General features: G+C 39.9%; 1 protein-coding gene across 1 annotated transcript in view; it reads left to right on the top strand.

The window, feature by feature from the left end:
• The window catches only part of ADAMTS20 (ADAM metallopeptidase with thrombospondin type 1 motif 20), a 283,904-nt gene that overhangs the window by 21,614 nt on the left and 235,972 nt on the right, over positions 1–26,318 (top strand). The window contains exons 2-3 of the mRNA XM_082253104.1: positions 98–453; positions 12,490–12,652. Of these exons, the coding sequence (XP_082109230.1) occupies positions 98–453; positions 12,490–12,652 (519 nt within the window). The remainder of the gene's footprint in view (positions 1–97; positions 454–12,489; positions 12,653–26,318) is intronic.

The raw sequence follows: 26,318 nt of genomic DNA, 5'->3' as shown, positions 1-26,318 counted from the left end.
CTAACAGTTAGCTGGAAAGTCTAGGAATATTGTACATTTTTATGGGCAGTTTCTTTGTATTATTTTTAGTGAATTCTGTGTGTTTTTTTTGTTGCAGCTAATTTTGTGAAAACCCTTTCATCATATGAAATTGTCATACCTTCTCGAGTAAATGACTTTGGAGAAACCTTACCACATAACCAGCATTTTAGAAGAAGGAAAAGAAGCTCCGACTTTCAAACTTCACAGACTCATGTCAACAAAACAAATTATTATTTTTCTGCCTATGGACAGCGCTTTCATTTTAACCTTACCATGAATGCAAATTTTATTGCAGACTCTTACAGTGTTGTCCATATTGGAAAACCAAGTTATGGTCACCTTGACTCATCAGACCTCAAACATTGTTTTTACAGTGGGCATGTTAATGGTTTAGAGGAACATACAGCTGTCATGAATCTTTGTGGTGGAATGGTGAGTTTAATTATTGCATCAACCTATAATGTTTGAGTTATCTATACAACATTTACCATTATTCTGTCTTCTTGGTCTTCTGTATTTAACACATTTTCACATAGGGTAATGTTATTTCTTTTTCATATTTGAGCATTATAAACCACAATTTAGGTCAAATATGTCTTTATTCATGTATCCAATATAATATAGATACTGCAATGTCAGATGACAAAAACTAGAATAATAATAATACAGTAGGGGAGGATAGGGAAAGGGTAAGAACAGTCAAATACAGGTATACGACATACAGCAGGTTATGCTTGCCGTAAGATACTAAACCTAACATCTTGGGGCGGGGTGGGGGGGGGGGGAGGCTGAGCAGGTAGAGAATGACAGGTATGTACAAGAAATTGTAAGAGCGCCACAAACTAGTTCTTACTAAGTCAGGACCTTTAAAAATAATCAGTGTTGCTAAGGGCCAATTAACAAGTCCAAGTGGAGGAAGCCAACTCCGGTTATTTTTGGTCAAACGCCAGCAGAGTCTCTGTAGATATTATGTCATTAAGGACCTGTGCCTGTTCCATAATGGAAGGTGGCGTAGATGATTTCCATTGGCAAGAAATCACAACTCTAGTTGCCAAGAGACAATGAGTTTTGTGACAGACAACCTGGCACCCAGCCTAGGTGTTTCCGCCAAGATACAGCTTCCTCCACCCTGGAACCAGGAACCAGGTATTATAGCTGAATATTGCACTCAAGAACTAGACAACACTAGCTTAGGAGCTTGATCACATTATCCTAAGCAATGCTAACCGTAAATAGTAATATCATTAGCACATCTAAGGAACAGCTAACATAAACATAAACTATAATCTAATTAAACAGTAAGCTAATAACAACTAGTCACCTAGACAAGCCTAGGTGACTCAGCAAAATGCCCAACCAGACAGTTCGGCACCAGTATTTAAGAAGACCCAGGGCTGTCCAAATCTCATTAACCAACTTTCTTTTCACATACATCTTCTCACTAAGTTTCAAGTTGGCAGAGGCCATCATGACTTCCTTGGCTGTCAAATGTGGTAATGTCAACTTGCATTAGATAACAGTACATCTTCCTGAATGCTTGTAGCTCCCTCAAATGCCAGGGCCAATAGCCCATAGGCAAGAGGCTACCCCCAATGCCTCAAATGTACACTTTGTTTTAGGCAGAGAAAACATCACCAAACAGAGGAAATCTAGTACATTCCACCAAATATGTATCTTATCTTCAGAGCATCTCCAACAGTAACTGGAGGTGGATGGATAGATGAGACATAAGAAAGTATGATACCAGAAGGAGACAATGTTTTCAATTTCTTGAAAGTGTAAGGACTTTGACATTTTATGGGTGAGTGCAAAAGCCAGCTCGGTTCCAGTCCTCATTGGTAAATTCCTCACCTAGATAGCATTCTCATTTAGAAATAAATGGAGGTCTGCTCCTAGAGGACCTCTCTCTTATCAACCTGTGAAGTTGGAAAATAGCTTGGGAGAGGGATTTAGGAGCTGAAAAGAATGTTTCAAGCAGTGTAGGTCTTACATAGGTCACTATGAAGGGGCAACCAAATAAGAACCCACAGAATGCTAGGACTAAGTTCTTGCTCTAGCAGGGTCACCATCTTGTCATAGTGGTGATAAAATCAGTTGGAGATCTGATAAAACAGTACCACCTTTTATAACTCAAAGCCTGGGAGTCCCATTCCCCCCTCATCCTGGTTTCATGAGGATCGAATCTGGGTTTATGTTTCCTTCGCATGAACCCAATGGCCCTAGAATGGAGGTGGGTAAAGATCAAGTTGAAATGTGGTTTGAAAATACCACACAAATTTGTGTTAGCAAAAATGTAGTTGTTCAGCATTAGGCATTCATATATTTTCTTTTGTGGCAAATTGTTCAATATAGTCTTCTCTTCAAATGAATACGGTTGAATGCATACATGCTCTATTTTCTTTCCATTTAGTAAGATTGATCAGAAAACCAGTTTAAAACAGGAGCAGTGAGTCCCTGTTCACTTCTTCTGTGTTTTAAATGCAAAAACTGTACAATAACAAACTTGACACAGATGTCTGTAAAACCTGCAGTTTGTTCAAGATTGCAGGCTTATGGCTCAAATACAAGCACAATCTTTGTATATCCTTTGCAGAAAAATGAAGATTCATTGGCAGTAGACAGGCACCTCTTTCCAAATCTTACCTAATAAACCCACTCATTGCTTATAGACAGATATAAAATGTTCTCGAGACTTTTATTAGGCAAGCTGCTAAAAGCAAGAACCTAATAATAGCACCTGCTATGCAGTGGTGTTCGGGTAGGGCATTTTATTATCGATCATGCACACTAGAAATTTTGTGCCAAGTGTTTGAACGTTGATTCATTTCATTGGCCAAAATAAATAATTTAGGGGAAGGGGAAGCTCTGCTTCTTTGATTCCTCCCCTCCTCCACTGCCACATTTGGCACCTTTCGGGGGCTAGCGAGGATTGGGTACCTGTTTTTGACAGGTACCCGCTCCCACTTCCGGGTGACTTTGCTGTGGTGAAGGCACTCAGAAGTTCGGCCCCCCTCTTCCTTCCCCTGCTACAAGGCCATTCACAAAGCGCAGTGCGCTTCGCGCATGCACAGTAAGGAGCCGGCTGTGACGCTGCAAGGCTTCACTGTCAGTTTCCCTTATAAGAAATAGTGGCAGCAGCACCCGAGAGCCAACTGAAAAATCGGCTGGGGTGAAGACATTGCACGATTCCTGGACAGGAAGAGCTTCAAAGGACGCCCTAGTGGGAGGGGTGAAACGCGTCAAGCCATTGTTCGTACGTCCGGCGTCACATCTGGTTCCGGTGGTTAGAGCGCAATCGGTGAGATCGGCGTCCACCACCTGGAAGACAGGCGCATTGAAAGCTTCTGTTTGTAAGTGTATTGTATTTTATTTAATAAAAGTTTAACTCAATTACTACACTATGGAGGACCTTCTCTCTTTGTATGGCTATACCTGTGGGGGAACTGTATAGAATCTAGAGCCACGCCGTTGCCATGCATATTTGAGTGTGTGCATCCCAAACCAGCCGGCATCCATCTTCCAGACCGTGAGGAGGAAGTGACACTGACGGGCTGTTATACTCTAGTTGTCCGATGAGTGGGGGACCAAGAGGAGAGCACACGAGGAAGGCACAAAGCACTGATACACCTGTGTGTAGAACTGTCAGCAGTATATGTCACGTTTACACTAAGCACCAAGCACTTTGGATTTCTGAAGAGGAGATCCTTGTGGGACTATTGATTTATTGATTCATTTATTTATTTAATCATTGTGGTATATATATTTGTGGGACTGTCAACAATATTTACCACTGAAGCGCTGAGCACTGAGCACTTTGGATCTATGTGGAGGAGATCCGGGTGGGATCTTTGATTTATTAGTTTACTCACTGTGCACTTTGTTGTGATTTTTAGCACATGATAATAATTTGGTAGCATATTTTTATAGTATAATTTATTAATATATGTTTGCATATATATATATATCTTTTAAATCAAAGAGATGAACTTCGGTCTGTAAATGAGGGCAGTTTAACCACATAAAGACTAAGCCTTAGGGGCGTGGCTAGCCAGCAAGATGGCTGGCTGCATGTGATCGAAGCTCTGCAGGCCTCCACTCGAACTCCATGCGGTGCACCTTGATACCCACCTTGATCCAGACATCCATGCGAGTATTGCGGCAACTTGCGATACATACTGGGCAATATGAGTAAGGAGACAAGTAAGGAACGTCCTGCTACGGCAACAGAACATTTGAAGGAGTTTGTGCGGACCGAGAAGCAAGAAGCAGGTCGGAGCCCACCAAATACACGTAGTGGAGGAAGCAGCAGCAATACACAGAGCAACATGCCGGCGGAGAAACCAGCAAAACACTCACTTGAACAGGTACATTCTCAACTTATGGCTGCTATAACTGCAAGTAATACTATGTTGACTGGTAAAATGGAGGAAATTAGAATGAATATTGGTTTAATACACCATGATCTGCAGGCTGTGAGAGAGCGGATGGCAGAGGCTGAAAAAAGGATATCCTCATTAGAGGATAATTACACTCCAGTGCCAAATCGTATATTAGCAGCTGAAAAGCAAGTAACATACCTTAATCAAAAAGTTGATGACTTAGAAAACCGATTAAGACGTAATAAAATCAGATTTGTGGGCTTACCGGAGAGGGCTGAGGGGAAGAACCATGGAGATTTTGTGGAGACATGGATTAAAACCCTATTTCCTGATACTACTTTCTCCACAGTATTTGCAGTAGAGAGAGCCCATAGAATTCCTGCAAAACCACCAGCCCCTGGAGCCCCTGCAAGACCTTTACTTGCACGAGGCGGGGGGAGTGGAGGGACTGGGAGTTAAGGAACTATGGGGTTTGTTTTTTTTTTTTTTTTGTTTATACATTTTTTTGTGGACCAGACGGACTTCCGTTAGAAGTATATAGTAAATACGTGGATATTCTTGCCCCAGTGCTAGTTCAAGTATTTGATGCAGCTTTCAGGGTAAAAAGACTTCCTGAATCCATGTATTTAGCTACAGTAGTACTAATTCCAAAACCAGATAAAAATTTAACAGACTGTGCTTCATACCAACCCATATCATTATTAAATACAGACTACAAAATTCTTGCAAAAATTTTGGCCCATAGATTAAACAATGTAATACTTAATATTATACATCCAGATCAAACTGGATTAATGCCAGGGAAATCCACATCTATAAATCTTCGAAGAACACAACTTATAGCTCAGCTTAGAGATCAACTACCAGACTCAAGTGTCTTGGCCTCTCTTGATACAGCAAAGGCTTTTGATTCTATTGAATGGCCCTTTTTGCAGGCAGTGCTTAGGGTATTTGGATTTGGGGAGAAATTTTGTACTTGGGTGGAAATAATGTATCTAAATCCAACTTCTCAGCTGTTGGTAAATGGCTTTTTAACCAAGGCCATACAATTATATAGAGGCACCCGGCAGGGATGCCCTCTATCACCACTCTTATTTTCAGTAGCTATTGAATCTTTGGCACTTCGACTTCGGCAAACCCCTTCTGTACGGGGCATTACATTGGCAGAAAGGATAGATATAGTGGGATTATATGCTGATGATCTTGTTTTATATTTAAATGATGCACATGGATCATTGGAAGCAGCTATGCATATAATAGAACTATTTGGTTCTTATTCAGGCCTTAAAATTAATTGGCAAAAATCCTCCCTTATGCCATTGCAACCACAACTACTCACACTAAGCAAGGATTCAAGTTTATTAAAGGTAGTGTCCTCTTTCAAATACCTGGGAATAAATATTACAAGATTACCACATGCAGCTTTACAGGCTAACCTTAATCCACTCATGACAACAATTAAAACTAAATTAGCTACTTGGGCTAAATTACCACTTTCAGTTGCAGGGAGAATAAATTTAATCAAGATGGTCCTATTACCGAAATGTTTATACATTTTTTCACATATGTCGGTTATAGTCCCTAAAACCATTTTTAAAAAAATAGATGCCCTATTTACCACATTTATTTGGGGAAAGGGTAGAAATAGAATAAAGTTAACCACACTTCAGAGAGCTAAAACAGAAGCAGGTATGGCACTTCCTAATATATACAGATACTATCTCGCTGGACAACTTAAACATCTCACAGGATGGATAGTACCAGTAACACTACAGATGGTAGAATCACACCTGGCTCATGTTTTACAAATCGATAATTTACTTATAGCCCTAGAAGCACCTTTGAATAAATTAAAATATAAGCAAATACCAATGTTAACATTAGCTCGTACAATATGGAGAGAGGCAAAGAGGGAAACACACAAATAAACATGGATCTCCCACTATGGCGAAACCCAATAGGGATATCAGTCCTTGCAGACGTATATGACATAACACATATGTACTCTTTTTCAGATATACAAATTAAATATGATATACCACATACCTCATTATATAGATACCTACAGTTGCGACATGCATTACAAGCGCAATTTGGAGTTTTGGGACCTGGGATCTCTAGATATCCAATGATTGGTATCCTTAGGTCCCAGGGCCCTAAAGGATTAATCTCTAAAATATATGCACATTTAACCAGGGTTAATTCAGGAATGAATCCCTTGGCAATAAGAACAAAATGGCAGGAAATAATTCCCAATTTAACTGATGAAGATTGGAAAGAAGCCTGTTCATCCCATTTATATGTATCACCAGCAGCAAACAATAGGTTAATACAATTATATATGCTACATCAATCATATCTCTCTCCAAGTAGACTTTATGCTATGCAAAGCATTGCATCTCCTAAATGTTTGAGATGCAGTGCTAAGCGGGCAGACTTTATACATATTATGTGGTTTTGTCCAGTGATATCAAGATTCCGGCAGGAAATAATTCAAATATTATCCTCTGTATTGAATATGCCTGTACCTTTGACCCCAGAAACCTGTTTGCTGGGTATATTAGATGAAATAACATGGTCTAGATATCACAAGATAATGCTTAGAGAAACGCTGTTTATGGCAAGGAAAACAATCACAGTTAAGTGGATTCAAGTGAAGCCCCCTGTTGTTAAGAACTGGATAAGAGCGGTAAATCAGATTTTACCATTTGAAAAAGTATTGTATATGCATAGAGGATGCTCAACGAAATATAATAAAATTTGGAATAATTGGAGTCAATCAACATTAACCAATGGTTGAATATAAGGAGATAACTAAGAGGATATAGAGGGATGCACATAGTATGATGAGGAAATAAATCTATGAATGCAATGGAGCAAGGGGTTGGGGCACACCTGGACAACGGCGATCAATTAAGCTAAATGGATATACCTTGGCATAAAGGGATTATGAATACTAAGTAAACAGATAATTATTTGGATATTGTATAATTTTTTTATTTTATATTGTTTTGTCCCTTTGTTGAAAGGACGTTTGGAATGTTCGTTTTTATGCACATATTGAAATAAAAAGAATTAAAAAAAAAAAAAAAAAAGACTAAGCCTTTTTTCTGACACTTGTTCCTTAAAAGTTAAAATCAGTATTTTTTTTCTAGAAAATACATAGAACCGCTGAACATTATATATATATATTTTTTTAACAGAGAGCCCAGAGAATAAAATGGCTTTTGTGTATGTCACACTGTATTTGCGTGGCGGTCTTTCAAAAGCAATTTTATAAAAAAAAAATATACTCCAATGAATTAAAAAAAAACTAAACAGTAAAGTTAGTCCAATTTTTTATTATAATGTGAAAGATGATGTTACGATGAGAATCGTGATCTTTATTCTAAGCAAATAAAATTGTGATTCTTATTTTATCAAGAATCATGCAGCTCTAAGTGAAATCAATAAATTAATAAACTGTGTAAATATGTTTAATTGGGATTTGTGGTGAATGTGGAGTTATTTGCAGTTGTATATGTAGTTGCATATTCTTCTTAAAAGTATAACTGCAGTTAGTTTAGTTTTCTATAAAGCAGGGAAAGTTTAAAACCTCTGCCCGGTTACTTGTAGTCTGTGTCCCATTGGGGAGGTTTCTCTTCACTTTTTGTCCCAGGTTTCAACCCTTTTCCATTCTAAACTTAAAGAGGAAGTAAACCCTCCTCTGCAAGTTGTACCTATAGGTAAGCCTATGATAAGGCTTACCTATAGGTACTGTAAATATCTCCTAAACATGTACCGTTTAGGAGATATTTACCTTATATGCAGCCAGTGACATCACTGGCGCATGCGCTCTGAAAGAACGGCCGTTGGTGCCGTTCCTTCAGAGCCCCGTGCCGTGACCGTCGGCTCCCGCGTGCGTGCGCGGGAGTGACATCACCGCGGCTCCGGCCAATCAGATGGCCGGATGCCGCGATCCCGGAAGACGGGCGACTGAACATGTCGCCCGTCATAGAGGTAAGCGGGCGGCATGGCGGGGGCTCGTTCTAAGGTAAGTGTTTCATAATGAGCTAGTATGCGATGCATACTAGCTCATTATGTGTTTCTCTTTCAGGTTGAAAAAAAAAAATTGGGTTTACAACCTCTTTAAAAGAGGTTTGTTTTCCTAATGAAGATCTGACAGCCTGTGAGATGAAACATCTTATTTAAAGAGTATATTGTATGGGCAAGCTGTTTAAAGTTGCCCATATACATTCCCATCCAACAATTCCAGGTAATGCTATAAGCTATTTCTTGCATGGTTGCAGCTGCATGAAGTAAAAGGAAAAAATATTTTATTATTTTTTTTGTATCTCGGTACATACAGATTTGGTGTACGACACAGGTAACCTAAAGTACAACTAAAGGCAAAACATTTATTTTAGTTTTGTATAGGGTGTAGAAGGATTAGAAAACTTGTAATTTTTTATTGCTGTCTGTGCCCCCCTTAGGGAGATTCATCCTCTCTATTTGTCCTGTTTACCAATATCATTGAAAGTAGAAAATCCAAAATTTTGGGTTGTCCCCAGAAAAGTAATAGAGGGGAAATCTTCTAATCGGGACACTAGTTCTGGTGACCTGGGGGTCCCCAAAGATTGCCTTAATTTGCATGGATTGCCTCTCACTTCCGGTTTGGCTATGGGACAGGAAGTGAAGGGAAATCTCTGCAATGGGACACAGATGGAGAAAGAAAAACCTGACAGGGGTTATAACTCTCCCTTGCTCTATCCAAAATGAAAAAAAAAAAAGTTTATAGCCTATATTTCTACTTCAACAATAGACATCAGGCCACTTTCTTCTACTCTCTAAGCAAGCAAGATTCGGGTGAGTCATACAAATGTAACAAATTGTGCTGTTCAAAGTTTAGACCTAGAAATATTACAAACTTGCCCTATGATTGAATTTCACAGGATGAGCTAGTTTTTCAATTATATCTAGTTGTACACTGTGTGGCATTGCCAATTTTTTTTTTTGCAAAGAGAGGTGCTCGGGGACTGTGATGGGCTCTTTGGCTTCAATATATATTTACAGATATCTTTAAAGGACTTAAAAGACAAGTTCACCATCATTTTAACGTGTTAAATGTTACACCCGTATTTAGAATGTAACATGTTACTAAAGAGCACCTGCCTGCACCCCCCGATCCCCCCTTTCCCCGTGACAGTGAGTGGGAATCGGATCCCCGCACCCTCTGTCACAATTTAAAAACAGTGTGGCTGTGCGGAGCTCCCTCCAAACAGCTGTGTCATTCATTCACAGAGATCTGTGAATAAATAAACTACAAGTACCATCTACCACTGCAGCAGTTGGCTTGTAGTTCTCAATGAAATGTGAAGGCACTGATGAGTGCTCTTATAGTTCATTGATTCTTCCTGCTCTTCAGTAACTGTCTGCCCCTATGGGAGGTACAAGCAGACAGCTGTACTGAGAGTCTGCCAGAGCTTGACATTGCACCAGCGATCTGCTGATCATAGGTAAAATGCTTTGTAGGCTCCTGAAAAAATAAAAAAGCATAACTTTTTAATAGCAAAAACGTGCATTTATTTTTTTTTTTTTTTAAAGATGAACTTATCCTTTTATTCTAGATAGACAGAAAAATAGCAGTCACATACACATTAACATATTTTCCACTAATATTAGGAGAAGACATTCTCCATTTCACATTTGGTGGCATTAGCAGAGAGTGTAGATATGGGGTATTGCATTAAAATTCAAGGAGGTCCAGTCACTAAAATTTTCTTCCAGCCGAGGTCCAAATCTCAAGTCTGTGCCATGGAAGATTGTATGCATCTAATTTCCTTTTCTTGGTGCAAGCCATGCTCTCTGGCATTTTTGTTACTGTTTCCTCCACACACTCTGGTAATACTCTGTAAATATAAATTGGATGCTCCCCCTTACATCAGGTGACTCTACCAGAGAAATTCATTACATTGGGTGTCCCCATCAGACTACCCCCATAAATCAGTTGCCACCATCAGAGTACCCCCATATATCAGATGGCCCTATCAAAGTTCCCCCTTAAGTAATGTGTTCCCACCAGAGTGTCCCCTTAAGTAATGTGTTTCTATCAGAGTGCCACCTTACAACAGATATTCCTGTCAGAGTGCCCACATACATCAGGTTTCTGCAACAGAAGTCCCCCTTACATCTGGTGTCTCCCATCAGTGTGCACCCTTACATAATTTGTCCCCATCAGAGTGCCCCATTATATAAGGTCCTCACATCATAGTGCCCCCTTACATAGGGTGTCCTCATCAGAGTGCCCCCTTACATTAGGTGTCACCATCAGAGTGCCTTCTTACATCAGGTGTCCCCATCACATCAGGTGTGCCCATTAGAGTGCCCTTTAGATTAGGTGTCCCCATCACAGTGCCCCTTTACATCAGGTGTCCCCACCAGAATGCCTCTTTACATCAGGTGTCCCCATCACAGCGCCAGCTTACATCAGGCATTCCCGTCAGAGTGCCCCTTACATCAGATATCCCCATCAGAGTGCCCCTTAACATAAAATGTTCCCATTAGCGTGCCCCTTAACATTAAATAAGGGACATGCTGATGGGAACATTTTATGTTATGGGGTCCACTTATGGGCACAACAAAATATGCCCATAAGCGTGCCCCTTAACATAAAATGTTGCCATCAGAGTGCCCCTTAACATAAAATGTGCCCATCAGAGTGCCAATTACCATAAAATGTGCTCATTAGAGTGACCCTTAACAAAAAATAAGGGGCACGCTGATTGGCACAACAAAATGTGCCTATCAGTGTGCCCTCTAACAAAATATGCCCATCAATGATCCCCTGAAGAAAAAATGTGTCCAACATACCTTGAGGGCAGGAGTTGGCACAGGTGGAAAGCTGTAGGGGCGGAAGCTGAAAGGTATCATACCTCACAAAGAGCAAGAGCCAGGAGCCATGAGCAGCAAGAGGCGGGACTTGCAGGTGACATCACTCCTCAACTCGCCAGCGAGGAGTGAGAGACGGGAGTGAAAGCCGCGGTCAGCAGCAGGGGGCGGGACGCGGCGCACACACAATGTCACTGGTTGCTGGGACACCTGCGATCCCAGCAACCAATGATTGCTAAAATGTGGCACTACACTGGCGGCCTGAAGGTCCGGCAGGGGCGTTGCTTGGTCCGTGTTTGGACCGTGGGCCGCCATTTAGTGACAGCTGGCGTAGATTAACACAAAATACTTTTAGATGTGTTTAGTGAACGTAATGAGGAGAATTTACTAAAACTGGAGCGACAAAATCTGGTGCAGCTTTGCATAGACACCAATCACATTCCTGGTTTTTTGTCAAAGCTTAATTGAACAAGCTGAAGTTAGAAGCTGATTGGCCACCATGCACAGCAGAATCAGATTCTGAGTGTGCCAGCTTTAGTAAATCTCTCCCAATGTACGGGGATATGAAAAACAGTGGACACACAGGGGTTCATTTAGTAAAGGCAAAAGGACGGTGCACTTTTTAAAGTGCAGTTGTTCCAGAGCTTAGTAAATGAGATAAAGCTTCACTTTGCAACGGATACCCAATCACATGCAAGGAAAATAAAAAAACAGCATTTTTGCTTGCACATACATGGATGATGGAAATCAGCAGAGCTCTCCCCCATTTACTAAACTCTAGAGCAACTGCACTTGCAGAATGCAACCACACTTTCAAAAGTGCACAGTCTATTTCCCTTTAGTAAATTAATCCCACAAACTCTTCAGTTGAACTGTGAGATAAGATGATGATCCTTGTGATTTAGGTTATTGGATAGAGAGGATAACATATAACAGATATGCCACCCGCTGCAGTGGGGCGTTTTTAGGATGCACACTGAAGCAGTATGAAGTTCTCGGGAGTAAATTGTTTTTTAATGCAGTGATTTTTATGTACTAGATAAATATAGGTATATTCTTCACTGAAACTAGTAACTGCGTAAAATGTTTGAATTGTGAAATGCATCCCGTCTCTAACCTGTTACTGCTAATGAAAAAATAAAATAAAGATTATATAAAAAAGATGTTGTTAGTATGATTCTAATAAAAGCCCACCTTTTTTTTTTTTTTTTTGGTTTTGTAGATGGGCACTTTTAAAGCACATGATGGGGAGTATTTTTTAGAACCATTGGTAAAATATGATGAAGAGCATGAAGATGAGCACAGCAAACCACATCTTCTCTACAAAAAGCAACAAATGCTAGGGGAGCCTTCTGGAAAAGCAGGTCCAAACTGTGAGACCACAGGTACAGTTACTTTGTAGACTAAAATGTAAAGACATTTTATTCCTTAATTATTTAATTCATGTATCATATAGTAGTCAGCAGTTTAAATTACACTAAAAGTAGGCAAGCCTTTTCAGTATGAGTATTGCCCTCTTTTTCTGTGAGGCTCTACGTTACAAAATTTTGAATTCAAAGTGGCTGTAAAATGTATTTTCCTAGTTGTGAATAAAGCAGGGAACGGTTGAAATGTCTGTTAGGTTTGTTTTTGCTGTCTGTGTCCTCGCTACGGATGTTTACTCTCTTTATTTGCCTGATTGCCACTATCACTGGGATTACGATGAGGGAAAAGCCAACATTTTGAATTGTCAGTGGAAAAGAACTAAGGGGACATCTTCTGATCATTTGTTCCAGTGACAACTGTCTAAGAGGAGATTTCTCTCACTTTAGAGACATTTTCTCTCTTCATGTTGCTTCTACAAGACTGTAGGTAAAGGGTGCTCTTTATTTTCTGCCGTATCCAAAATGGAACAAAAATTGTTTTGACTTTAGATATACTTTAAAGTGTTACTAAACCCAGGATCCTGCATTCACTATATCTGGTCTTCCACAGTACACAAAACATGGAAATGCAATTAATTTAGTAAATATAAACTGCTAAATACCTTTTCTTATCAGCAGTATATAGCAGTCTTGTGACCTCTGTCAGTGTCTGGTTAAAGCTTGTCCTTTGAGGCTGCATGACCCCCCGACCCCTGTCTGGACATTGCTGATTGGCCCTGTGCTGATCACATGTACCCTCCCTAGATAAAAAAAATAACTCTCCAGCAATAAAAACTGAGCATGTGCAGAGTGACTCCAAAGGCTCTGCTTTATCAGGAGATGGATTGGGGACAGTGGAAGAAGGGGGGGGGGGATCAGAGAAGACAGGATCAAACAGCTCTTTTACACAGTGCAAAGGATTACCCCTTAGGTTCCTCAGTGAGTATAACAAGCATGCTTTACTGCAGGGGTGGGGAACCTTTTTTCTGCCAAGGGCCATTTGGATTTTTGTAACATCATTCGGGGGCCGTACAAAATAATCAACTTAAAAATTAGCCTGTTATATTTGACCACAGCGTGCCCCCTTTCAATGCAGAGAGACCACAGCGTGCCCCCTTTCAATGCAGAGTGAGCACAGCGTGCCCCCTTTCAATGCAGAGAGACCACAGCGTGCCCCCTTTCAATGCAGAGAGACCACAGCATGCCCCCTTTCAATGCAGAGAGACCACAGTGTGTCCCCTTTCAATGCAGAGACCACAGCGTGCCCCCTTTCAATGCAGACTGACCACAGCGTGCCCCCTTTCAATGCAGAGAGACCACAGCGTGCCCCCTTTCAATGCAGAGAGACCACAGCGTGCCCCCTTTCAATGCAGAGAGACCACAGCGTGCCCCCTTACAATGCAGACTGACCACAGTGTGCCCCCTTACAATGCAGACTGACCACAGCATGCCCCCTTACAATGCAGACTGACCACTGCGTGCCCCCTTACAATGCAGACTGACCACAGCGTGCCCCCTTACAATGCAGACTGACCACAACGTGCCCTCTTACAATGCAGACTGACCACAGCATGCCCCCTTACAATGCAGACTGACCACTGCGTGCCCCCTTACAATGCAGAGAGACCACAGCGTGCCCCCTTACAATGCAGACTGACCAAAGCGTGCCCCCTTACAATGCAGACTGACCACAGTGTGCCCCCTTACAATGCAGACTGACCACTGCGTGCCCCCTTACAATGCAGAGAGACCAAAGCGTGCCCCCTTACAATGCAGACTGACCACTGCGTGTACCCTTACAATGCAGACTGACCACTGCGTGCCCCCTTACAATGCAGAGTGAACAGTGTGCCCCCTTAAAATGCAGAGTGAACAGCGTGCCCCCTTACAATGCAGAGTGAACAGTGTGCCCCCTTAAAATGCAGAGTGAACAGCGTGCCCCCTTACAATGCAGAGTGAACAGCGTGCCCCCTTACAATGCAGAGTGAACAGCGTGCCCCCTTAAAATGCAGAGTGAACTGCGTGCCCCCTTAAAATGCAGAGTGAACAGCGTGCCCCCTTAAAATGCAGAGTGAACTGCGTGCCCCCTTAAAATGCAGAGTGAACAGCGTGCCCCCTTACAATGCAGAGTGAACAGCGTGCCCCCTTACAATGCAGAGTGAACAGCGTGCCCCCTTAAAATGCAGAGTGAACTGCGTGCCCCCTAAAAATGCAGAGTGAACAGCGTGCCCCCTTAAAATGCAGAGTGGACAGCGTGCCCCCTTAAAATGCAGAGTGAACAGCGTGCCAAGCCCCCCCGACCAGTGCACTTGACTTACATTCCTCTCTTTGAGTCCTCCCGCGTCCCGCCTCCTCCTCGGCAATGGCATTGGCCGAGGAGGGGTAGGATCTGTGAGACAATAGCGAATTTTCATTCGCTATTGTCACACAAATGGGCGGGCCCGAGGTGCACTGCTCTGCGCCTCGGGTCCACCCTTTTCGGGGGCTCAGTGTCAGGACGGAAGCCATCGGCTCCTTCTGACACAGCAGCACGGGGAGGGGGGGCGGACGTCGCGATCATGCGGGCCGGACGTCAGGATCGTGCGGGCCGCATGCGGCCCGTGGGCCGCAGGTTCCCCACCCCTGCTTTACTGCATATACAGACTGATTTTACTGTTGTGGGTTTAGTAACTCTTTAAGCATCAAGCTGTTCCACAGTATAACTCTAAAATAAAATAAAAATTCCAACAGAATTTCCAGCCTTGAAATGAGTGGGGCTTGCAAAGGCAGGTGCATGGCCAAATAGATTTTCAGTCAGAATGGAGATTAAGATATCTTGGGGCAAGTGTAGATTGATCTGCAGATGTCATTCTACTAGGCAGTTTATTCATTTATCTAGTTGGTTGGTTTAGCGGTTGACTTTTATAGAGAAATACAAAAGTTAGAAAGATTGCTAAAGACCAATAGGCTGTTTAATTTGTAAAGGCACTTGCACTGTACAAGGGAATGTTACCAGAACTTAGTGAATGAGGTGCATTTTCACTTTGCAAAAAATACCCCATCACATGCAATGACTATTTTTTTATATGAATATAAAAAAAATATTTTTTTTTTCCTTGGATGTGATTGGATGATGGTAGTCAGCAGAGCTTGACCTCCTTCACTAAGCTCTGGGGATAATTCCCTTGCAAAGTGCAACTTCCCTTGTAAAGGGAACATTCTGTTCAACCCCAAAGACTGTAACAATGGCAAAGCATTTACAATAATGTACAGTTATATGATTCCATAATTATATACTTAGGGCACAACATAAAGTAGCACAAAGTGTAGGGCACAACATAAATTATAAACTAATGGCAGTACAATTGAGGGTATAGGCTGGCACAATGTCTAGGACTAATTTAGTAAACTGGATATGACTTAGTGCTATATACTGTATGTATTTTCCTGGTATTACATGTCTGGACTCTGGCCCGAATAAGATGATGACTGCATGCTGATATATATGGGAGAGCTCAAAACATTCATTTTAGCACAAGTTATGATTTAGTGTTAGGTCATTTCCCAATATCTGTGGCGATCCTACTGTATGTGTAGTGAAAGAAAAAATACTATAGTTTTTGTTTTTATTAAATGTTTTATATTTACTATGTCCTTATGTACACCCTGATCTATATTGCTCAGAAGTATATGGTATATGAGAAGTGTGTGCAACCAATAGTTTAATTTTGCCATTTTCAAATTTTGTTTGTGTAGCTCGATGATTCCAAAACTACGAGTCGACAGCATGTACAAGTATGTTTTTACAATAGGGGTAGATTTTTAGCATTTTTTACAATTTTATGCAAATTTCTAATTGTAGAGTTTGATAAATATGTGTAATTTGCCCAAAAGCAGAAGACCTCTTTACTTAAAGACTAATTATAAACTGTGGTTAGTTTCTGGGGTCAGATGGTCCTTGGAAATAGCCTGTTTTAACTGTAGCCAAATAAAGTTACTACTTAGCACTCTGGAGCTTACAGAGCATGTTTATTGGTAGAAATGAGGTTTGAGTTTGTTACTACCTTAAGTTTGCTAAAAATCCACAGGGTTCATTGGGTTTGCAAACTGTGAACTATTGGCTAGAACTTTGCAGGTATAGTACCAGAAATAAGCAAATTCTCATAATGCAGTGCATAGCCATTTCTATAGACAGCGGAGTCACAAGAGCCAATAATTTGAAGAAACGGGTAAACCAGCCCACTCGCTGTAAAGGGTAGATTCACAGCAGCCAAATTGTCAGTGTGTGTTATTGTTAAGAAGAGTTGACAATTCTGTATAAGGAGAGATACTGTGCTTTTAACCACTTGCCCTCCTGAAGATTTACCCCCCTTCATGACCAAGCCGTTGTTTGCAATATGGCGCTGCATTATTTTAACTGACATCTGCGTGGTAGTGTGAAGCTGTACCCAAATAAAATGAATGTCCTTTTTTTCCACAAATAGAGCTTTCTTTTGGTGGTATCACCTCTGCAGTTTGTATATTTTGCGCTATAAACAAAAAAAGACCGACAAATTTGAAAAAAAACAAAACAATATTTTTTACCTACTGCAATAAAACACATCCAATAAAAAAACTTAGAACAATCAAATGTCTTCATAAATTTAGCCCAATATGTATTCTGCTACATACTTTTGGTAAAAAAAAAAAAAGCCCAAGACGTGTATATTGATAGGTTTGTTATAGCATCTACAAATAATGGGATATTTTAATTAATTAATGTATTTTTTACTAGTAATGGCGGCGATCATCAATTTATAGCAGGGCTGCGATAGTGCAGTGGACAGTCGGACACTAACTGACACTTTTGACACTTTTTGGGAACCAGTGACACTAATACAGTGATCAGTGCTAAAAAAAATATGCACTAATGACACTGGCTGGGAAGAGGTTAACCTCAGGGTTGATCAAAGGGTTCAATATGTGCCTATCCTGTGTTTTCTAACAGTCTGAGGAGGTGCTTTTACTAGGGGAAGGCATGGATCAATGTTCCTGCTTTGCAGGAACACAGAATCCATGCCTTCCCTACTGACAGAATGGCAATCTGTCTTGTTTACATAGGCAGACCCCTGTTTTCCCTCTGTACCGAATGTTCGGCGGGTGTCGGCAGATATCGAGTCTACGGTACCCGCCAATCAGCTCTCGCTGTGTATAATCACAGTGGTAGTGGGTCATCGGCGCCTACTAGATATGTGATTCAGTGCAGTAGTGCCACTTTGCTGCCGTATAGCTAAGGTATACTGTCGGCTAGGGGTTAATTATGGCATTGGTACATGTCCCCCATGGCAGTGCCTGGTATTCCATGACTTTTCTTTGACAATAGTATGTTTATTACCCTTACAGATATCCCGAATTAAATAACATTTGCCACTCCTTAGACTTTAATGGGGTTCACTGCACAGTTTGTAAACTTTGAGTGAGATCTGAAAAACTGTTCATGACCCAAACCTAGACAGGTTCGCTCATCCCTATTTATCAGACTGCTGTTGGTCTAAAAGAATCTCTGGCTTTGTAAAATACCAACTCAGTAAGAGTTTTACACCTTTAATAACAAAAGAAACATGAAAAAGACCTTTACATTTGTTTTAGTTATAGTACTGTAGTGTACTGCCATGGGGTCCACTAAATTGAGAAAACAGTGAGGTAACATGAACTGGATCACCATGCACATCACGGCTACTTCTTCAGACAGTTCACTCGTTTTTACTTTGGTTTCAAGACACTAAAAGCAGGTTGACCTAGTTTTTTCTTTTTTCCTTTCATACTCCCAAATAAAGACACAGTCATGAATGTTGAAAAGTAATAAGACTTTGGCGAAATGTGAGAACAGAAGCTTGCAATGCTGGAATCAACTTTACAAATTAATATCTTTTCTCTTACAATATCTTTTTATGGTATCTACTGTTGTAATTACCATTATTATTTATTTTGTTGTTTCTTTAAAAATGTCAAGTTTAATATTTATAAAACATCCATTATTTACCCTTTTGTAGGCAGACAATTGTGGTCTTTTACAAACTCCAACAACAGACAGCATAGTGTTTTCTCTGTAATCTGCAGATGTCATTATTAGGCCTTATTCAGCAAGGCAAGGAACAATATGCTAGAGGTTCAATTCACAAAGCTCACACAACATGATAAGGATTCTTATATATAAAAAAAATAAAAATAAATAAGTGACAGTTGTTTTTAGCTTAGTCCTTTAAGACTTCAAAATTACAGTCATGTGGATAAAATCATTATTCTTCAGCTTGTACTAAAGCTTTGTGAATTGAACCTTATGTGTTGGTAACCAATAGCAACTAATCCTCAACAGACCACTTACCTAACCAACAAGAGAGGCTATTGCTTACCATAAAAAGTAGTGTTTGTTGCTGATGTTTTGCAGGAAATAGTGGAGAATCCAACTAAAGTTTCAAACTTTCTAAACATTTAGGTGTCCTTTTATGAAATGGAGATGAACATCATTCTCAGTTTATGAAACAGAAATGATTGGGGGAGAACATGTTCTTCACTGATCATCTCTTCACACAGGAATCTGTCATTGACTGACACAGAAACAGCCAGGTCATGAAGCTGCGATCCCCGCACTTCACTGGCGATCTGTGCCAGAATTCACACTCCCGGATTCACCAGCCTGGAGCTTGTGAAACGGGGAGTGAAGACAGAATCGGGGGAGAACTGAGGGGGAAAAAAGAAGATTTTGGACTTCCTTCTTCCTCGTTCAGACCCCCCAACACAGTAATCATGTCCCCCTGCCATATTTATGTATATATATACATGTATATATATATACACACATACATGTAGATATATATTTAATGTGTGTATATATATATATATACTAATACTTGTGCCCACAATGTAAAAAAAATGTGGGGCATGCTGCAATATAAAGCATGTTAAAGAGAAACTAAATACTAAAGAACCCCAATTAATAGTTTTGTTTTGTATGGAGTAGGAAAGGTTTAGCTCTAATTTCCTGTTCTTATTGGTGTGTCCCTGTTTGAGATATCTTCCTGTCCTATTGATAGCTGTCACTAGGTCAGAAAATGGATCAGAAATCCTACCCTGTCAAGTGTCTTCAAAGTTGGGGTTTGCCCCATCTTTAACCACTTTAAGACTGGAAGATTTTGCTGCTCAATGACCAGGCCACTTTTTTCAACTTGGCACTGCTTGATTTTAACTGACAATTGCGCGGTCATGCAACGCTGTACCCAAATGAAATTTATGTCCTTTTTGTCCCATAAACAGAGCTTTCTTTTGGTGGTATTTGATCACCTCTGTGCTTTTTATTTTTCTCGATATTAATAAAAAAAGAGCAAAAATTTTTGCGAAAAATGTTAAAAAATATCCAATATATTCAATTTTTGTCATATATTTAGGCCAAAATGTATTTAGCTACATGTCTTTGATAAAAAAAACTCTCAATAAGCGTATTTTTATCCACTTTAAGACTGGAAGATTTTACCCCCTTCCTGACCAGGCCATATTTTGCGATTCGGCACTGCGTTATTTTAATGGACAATTGCTCGGTTGTGCGAAGCTGTACCCAAATTAAATTGACGTCCTTTTTTTCCCACAAATAGAGATTTCTTTTGGTGGTATTTGATCACCTGTGCTATTTTTAACTTTTTTTAAAAAAAACTACAATTTTGAAAAAAAAAATATATTTTTCACATTCCCCCCAAAAAAATGTAAAAATCAAAATTTTTTAACATTTTAGGCCAATTTCTTTTCTGCTACATATTTTTGGTAAAAAAAAAAATCGCAATAAGCGTATTTTGATTGGTTTGCGCAAAAGTTATCCTGTTTACTAACTACGGGAAAGATTTGTCATTTTTATTGTTTTGTTTTTTTTACTAGTTATGGCGGCGATCTGTGATTTCTTGTGGGACTGTGATATTGAGGCGGACAGATCGGACCCCTAACTGACATTTTTTACACTTTTGGGGGTACCAGTGACTTTACTGCATTAATCAGTGCTAAAAATATGCACTGTCAGTGTAATAATGACACTGGCAGGGAAGGGGTTAACACTGTTGGTGATGAAGGGGTTAAATATATGCCTCATGCTTACTGACGTGTGTGGGGGGAGGGGGTTCTGTGACAGAGACAGAGATCGCAGGTTCAGCTATGCTGAATCCTGTGATCTCTCCCTGTCTGTCACAGAGAAGATCCGCCCGCTTTGTTTACACAAGCAGGCGTATTTTCTCACACTTTCCCCGACGATCGGGGAAGAGAGACGGTGATTGCCACCTCTCCTCCTCTGACCCGACTCCCGCTGGATGGCTAGGAGTCCAGCGAGGTAGGTTTATGTCGCTGGACACAGGGCTGCCACTGTGCCGCAGTAGCAGCACAGTGAGCGGTCCTAAAGTGGTTAAGGAGATTTGCTCTTACATACTGTTGTGCCTTTGAGACAGTTAAACAGAATAAATTAAATAAATTCTCCACAACCAGGATACTTTTTCCTGGAAATAGTTACACATGTTAAAATATAGTATAAAATGAAATCATAAACAATTAAAAAATGTATAAAAATACTACAGAACTGAAGAGGCGAATTTAATAATTTCAGTTATCTCCTCTTAGAAGTTATTTTTTGCATTCATTTTAATATATGGGCCTTGCCTAAGAAATTATGGGTTTGTGAAGATCACCTGAACTAATACCAAAATCCTGTAGCTTTTTTGTCACAAACCCTGCTATGCCATTACTACAGATTGTACTTTACAAATGTATTGGCCAGCAGGCTACCATTAGAATACATAAATGTTCAAAGATGACCATACACAAACAGAGAAGATTACCTAATTAAATTACTTCAGACCATCTGTTCAACAATCTCACAGTGTATGGATTGCCAACAATTTAAAAAGATGGTTTTAGGAGGCTTATGTTGATAAAAAAATGTGTTAGGATTAAGCATTTTGGTTCATTCATTATAAACTTGCCTGTTCTGCACCTAACAATGGATGTGTCGTATGAAAGATTTTCAGATGGACTGGGGAACATAGTCTAGGACTGGGAATATGCCCAATGGTATACAATAAACCCTAGGAACTAGTTAGAAATGTATATTCAATTGCATGGCCCATCTAACTTGCTAAAGGAGTTTATTTTTTAATAGTTCCTGTATTCTTTGTTCCTATTAAAAGAGATCACCAATTAGCAAAGCAGTTTTTAGATCTTAGGTAACATTAGATGCTTTGCTATCTGCCAAGGCAGAGCTTTCATATAGATGGCCCATAGTGTCTATCTTGTTTTTTGAACTTCAGCATTATTCTTTTTTTATATTGCAAGATTAAAAGGCTAGACAATGGCACTGTGAATTTTCATTTTCATTTCCATCAAACAATGTGGCATCCTTTCATTCCTAACACATTACCCAGTCCATATCATTATAGATATCCAGCATGAGATTTTTCTCCATTTAGATCTGATGTGTTTTCAATGTGTTCCTTTCATTTTTTTGAGCAGTGTATATTAATATATGTATATTTATTTTCTGTTTAGCATCTCTGGCAAAATGGCCATGGGATAATGTGAGTATATTGCATATCCATTCAGTGGATCTCATTTACTATTACACTTCTTCTTCCTTCCTCTGGGCTTCAGTGATCATACTTTGAAACTGAACTTGGTTGTGACATTTGCTGACCTGATATCTTCAGTCCAAGTTCAGTCCTATCATTTTTATACTCTGAACAGGTGGTGCTGTGACAGTATTTGCTATAAGGACATTGGATAGGCTTAGTCTTCTTGATTTATAAGGTACATCCCATTTGAAATTACAAAGGTGGTATGAATAAAAAAACACACCATTTCCATTTAAACCCATCAAATAGAATATCTTCTGTAAACATTTAGAAAAACAGCAATCTAAAGAGAATTACTTTCTTTAGGCCAGAGTTTTTATATTTATTTCTATTTAAGTGATAATAAACCCCAAACCAAAAATGTAATATATTGCAGCTTACCATTCATTAGATGTGGTGGCTGCATTAGTTTTCTTTTTTTTTCTTTTTTTCCCTCTGTTTCCACCTGGTAATCTGGCCAGCAACACACCTCCTGTATTAGAGTTTCCCCGTCAACTCTTGTTTTAACCCCCAAAAACCTGCACCACCACACTGCTGGGTCACATTCATCTGGCAGCACTTTCTGCCAAGCATGACAACAGGGATACATTTTACCACTTTGTGATGGCAAGTGCAGTGGTTGTGGCATATGTATACCCCCTTCTGTACAGTTTATATTGACTAGAACTTAGAATGAATGTACTAAAGGCAACTAGGTTGTTCATTTGGCAAGGGAATTTGCATTCTTCAAATACATTTTTCCTTAGCATAGTGAATGAGCATAGTGAATGAGGTGATGCTTTGCTGACTTCCATTATCCATTTGTTGGCAAGCAAAAGTACTGTTTTTTTTTTTTGTTCCTTGAAAAAGTTTGGGTTATTTTTGCAAAGTGAATTTTCCACAACATTCACTAACTAAGGAAACATTCCATTGCAAAGTTCAAATTCCCTCTGCAAAGTGAGCAGCCTATTTGTATTTAGTAAATCAACTTCTTTGCATGAGCAGTTTATTTCTGAGCTAAAACCACCAATTGAAGCATATTACTTAAGCACGTTGCCAGTGTGCTTATGTCAGATCTCAACCAAACAGTTGTATACTCTGGTAAAATTTGTCAGTGCAATTTTGTATTAACTTTTTCCTGTATACCAAGTTGCACAGGCCATAAGTCAGCAAACCAGCTATAGAACATGATGTTCTAAAAATAATGTACATTGCTGGTAAAAGAATTCATAGAGAATTGGCATTCCTATATTGTGGAAAATGCATTTGCAATCTTTAGATGTGCAGCTGTGTGTAGAGTAACAGTTTGCTTTTTGTGCTCCATGAACACTGTTGTTGTTAGTATGTATGTACAAAATCCTTGAAACGTTCAAGACACTTGTGTGTGTTGTTGTTGCCCTTTTTTTCCCCCAATTTAGAAATGTAGGCTGGACCATTGCTTGCATACTTATACTTCGCCCACTCAAAGGGCGATTGACAACAGAACTCTCTTTTGCTAATTTTGACAGAGGGAGGCTGATCTGCTAAAGAAGTTGAGAATGTTCAGTTATCCAATCATGTGCAGATTATAAAAAAAAAAAAAATAATAATAATTGTCACACACTTTTTGTGTGAACATTTCCACCTCCCTTAGTAAATTTGCCTCTTTGTCTCACACCTTTATAGATATTCTTGCAACATCCTCTGATATTAACAGTAGATTATGTTAGTAATGCAATCTTGTATGCCTCTTATATAGAGTTGGGCACCATCAAACCACATTTTTAATATCATATTGGAGTATGTGTGTCAAACAACCTTTTTTTTATTTTTTTTTAACAAAGGTTTTATTTTACTTGTATTTTAGAATTACAGATCAAGAAAATAATGTGAATTCTATGGAATTAGACACATTTTAATAACGGTGTATACAGTGATTTTGATAAAATATGTTATTACTTACCATTCCTTGGTAGATGGAAAGTGGAAAGGGGCATTCTTGGTTCTTATATCAAAAGGGAGTCTGTTAAAAAAGTTATTTGAACAATAATATACAAGCTAAAGCTGCCATTCCTTTAAAAGTTTAGAATGCCTGTCCACAAAGACAGTGCTTAGTTTTTCCTCAACTGAAAGTTGAATTCCAGGCTAAACCTAACTAGTCTTAAAAATGCCCACTTCTAACACCTATGCTGATTAACCTGTGTAAGAAAGATGTATATACTCACCTATTCAAAGCCCGCTCTGATCTGGTCACGTGACCCCCCCCCCCCCCCATGTGAGCCAGCGGTGGCAGGGCAGAGAAGAGAGTATTCAATAATGGCTGGGAATGCCTGGGAGTAGTGACGTCACCCCAAGGCTGCCATGGCTATTGTCGTTGGTCCCTCCTCCTCCCTGCAGCCAATGCTGGCTGACACAAGAGAGCTGAATCACGTGACCAGACTGGAGCGGGTTGGACATAGGTTAGTATAGGGAACATTTTTAGAACTATTTAAGGTTAGCATGGAATTCTACTTTGGGCAATTTGGTGTGTTTGAGGGCATACATTTTGGTATCCTAGCCTGGGTAAGATACCAGCAAAACAGCACTTTGCAAGAATTCGCAAGTGATAAAAAAAATCACCAGACTTCTGGCTGTTTGAACTGATATCTCTGTTTAGTCTGCAGTGGGTAGAGCCTCCCCCAAGTAGAGGTTAGAGACCAGCCCTGGGGCATGAGGTCATAGAAGCATTAGTACGTTGTGTTTTCTTTGGAGCCTTTTTTGTCTGTGTATACAACCATGGAAATACTGTCATGCTAAACCTTTTTTTACACTCTTTACACCCTTTGTACTTGAAAGTTCTAAACCTGTCCCCGCTTTACATTCTTCCCTCAAGACTGTAAATATTACGTTCTTGTGGTTTCTTTTGATACGTTTTATCTCTCAGACCTTTTACCATTTTTGTTGCCTGTCTGTGTTATCAATATATTTTGGTAAGTGAGGTCTCCAGAACTGGACATGGTATTCTAAATTAGGAGGTCTAACTAAAGATTTACACACCGTAGGGGAATCATGACCTTCTACCATCTGCTGGTGATACATCTGGTGAGGCACCCTATTTGCCTTATCATTTTGCAATCATCTGAAATTAGCACTCCTGAATATTTTCCCTCTGTAGTTCTGGCCAACACTACACCCAATATTGTACTCTATCAGAGAATTATTTTGTCCTTAATGCATTTTCAAAAGTTTAACTTCAGTTTCCACTGATTGGCCTTGCTTGAAGCAATGCCAAATAATGTTCAATGTTACAAACAGGGAGCATGGGCTCCAGGATGGCTATTTAAAGCGGACTTTCATCCTATCCATATATTTCTCTAACAATTTGACAATTATTTATTTACATTTTTGTCTGTCAATTAGGTCTCCACACTCTGTCCCAGCACTGCTCAGTCCTGACTTTCTGTATTCTACTCCTGCCCCTGTGCTCTCCAACCAGCCTTCTGCAGTCTGACCCATGCCTGTCATGCTGCTCATCCTCAGCACTGTCACCCCCACACTTTCTCACTGGAAGTTCCAGAAAGGGTTGAACAGACAACCGATAGATATGTTTTTGTGTACAGTTTGTATGTGTGTATACAGTGTGTGTGTGTGTATACAGTGTGTAGGTATAGATGGTTCTGCTGTGCCATGTAAAAGTGGTGGTACATCCAGGTCTCCCTCAACTTAAGTATTATACCTACCGTATTTTTCGGCGTATAAGACGACTGGGCGTATAAGACGACCCCCCTAATTTTCATCTACCAGTAATACTTATACTTAGGCTACCTTGGAGATATTATACTCGGCGTATAAGACGACCCCCCATTTTTGGGCGATTTTTTTGAGGTTCAAAAGTAGTCTTATACGCCAGAAAATACAGTAGTTTTCTTTTTTGTAATCCCATTGTACCTTTTTTTCTGTCCTTCATATACCTAAAAAATACTGTAGCCCCTTGTTTTAACTAAGTAAGTCGATTCCTCCTCTTTATGTGGTTTAGCAGCTAGGGATTTTGTTTGGCCTCCTTTCCTCTGATTGTATACATTTTTCTATCTATA

This window comes from Pelophylax lessonae, assembly GCF_965119305.1.
Source record: "Pelophylax lessonae genome assembly, chromosome: 4".
NCBI classification, from domain to species: Eukaryota; Metazoa; Chordata; class Amphibia; order Anura; family Ranidae; genus Pelophylax; species Pelophylax lessonae.
This window is presented reverse-complemented; position numbering and strand designations above follow the sequence as displayed.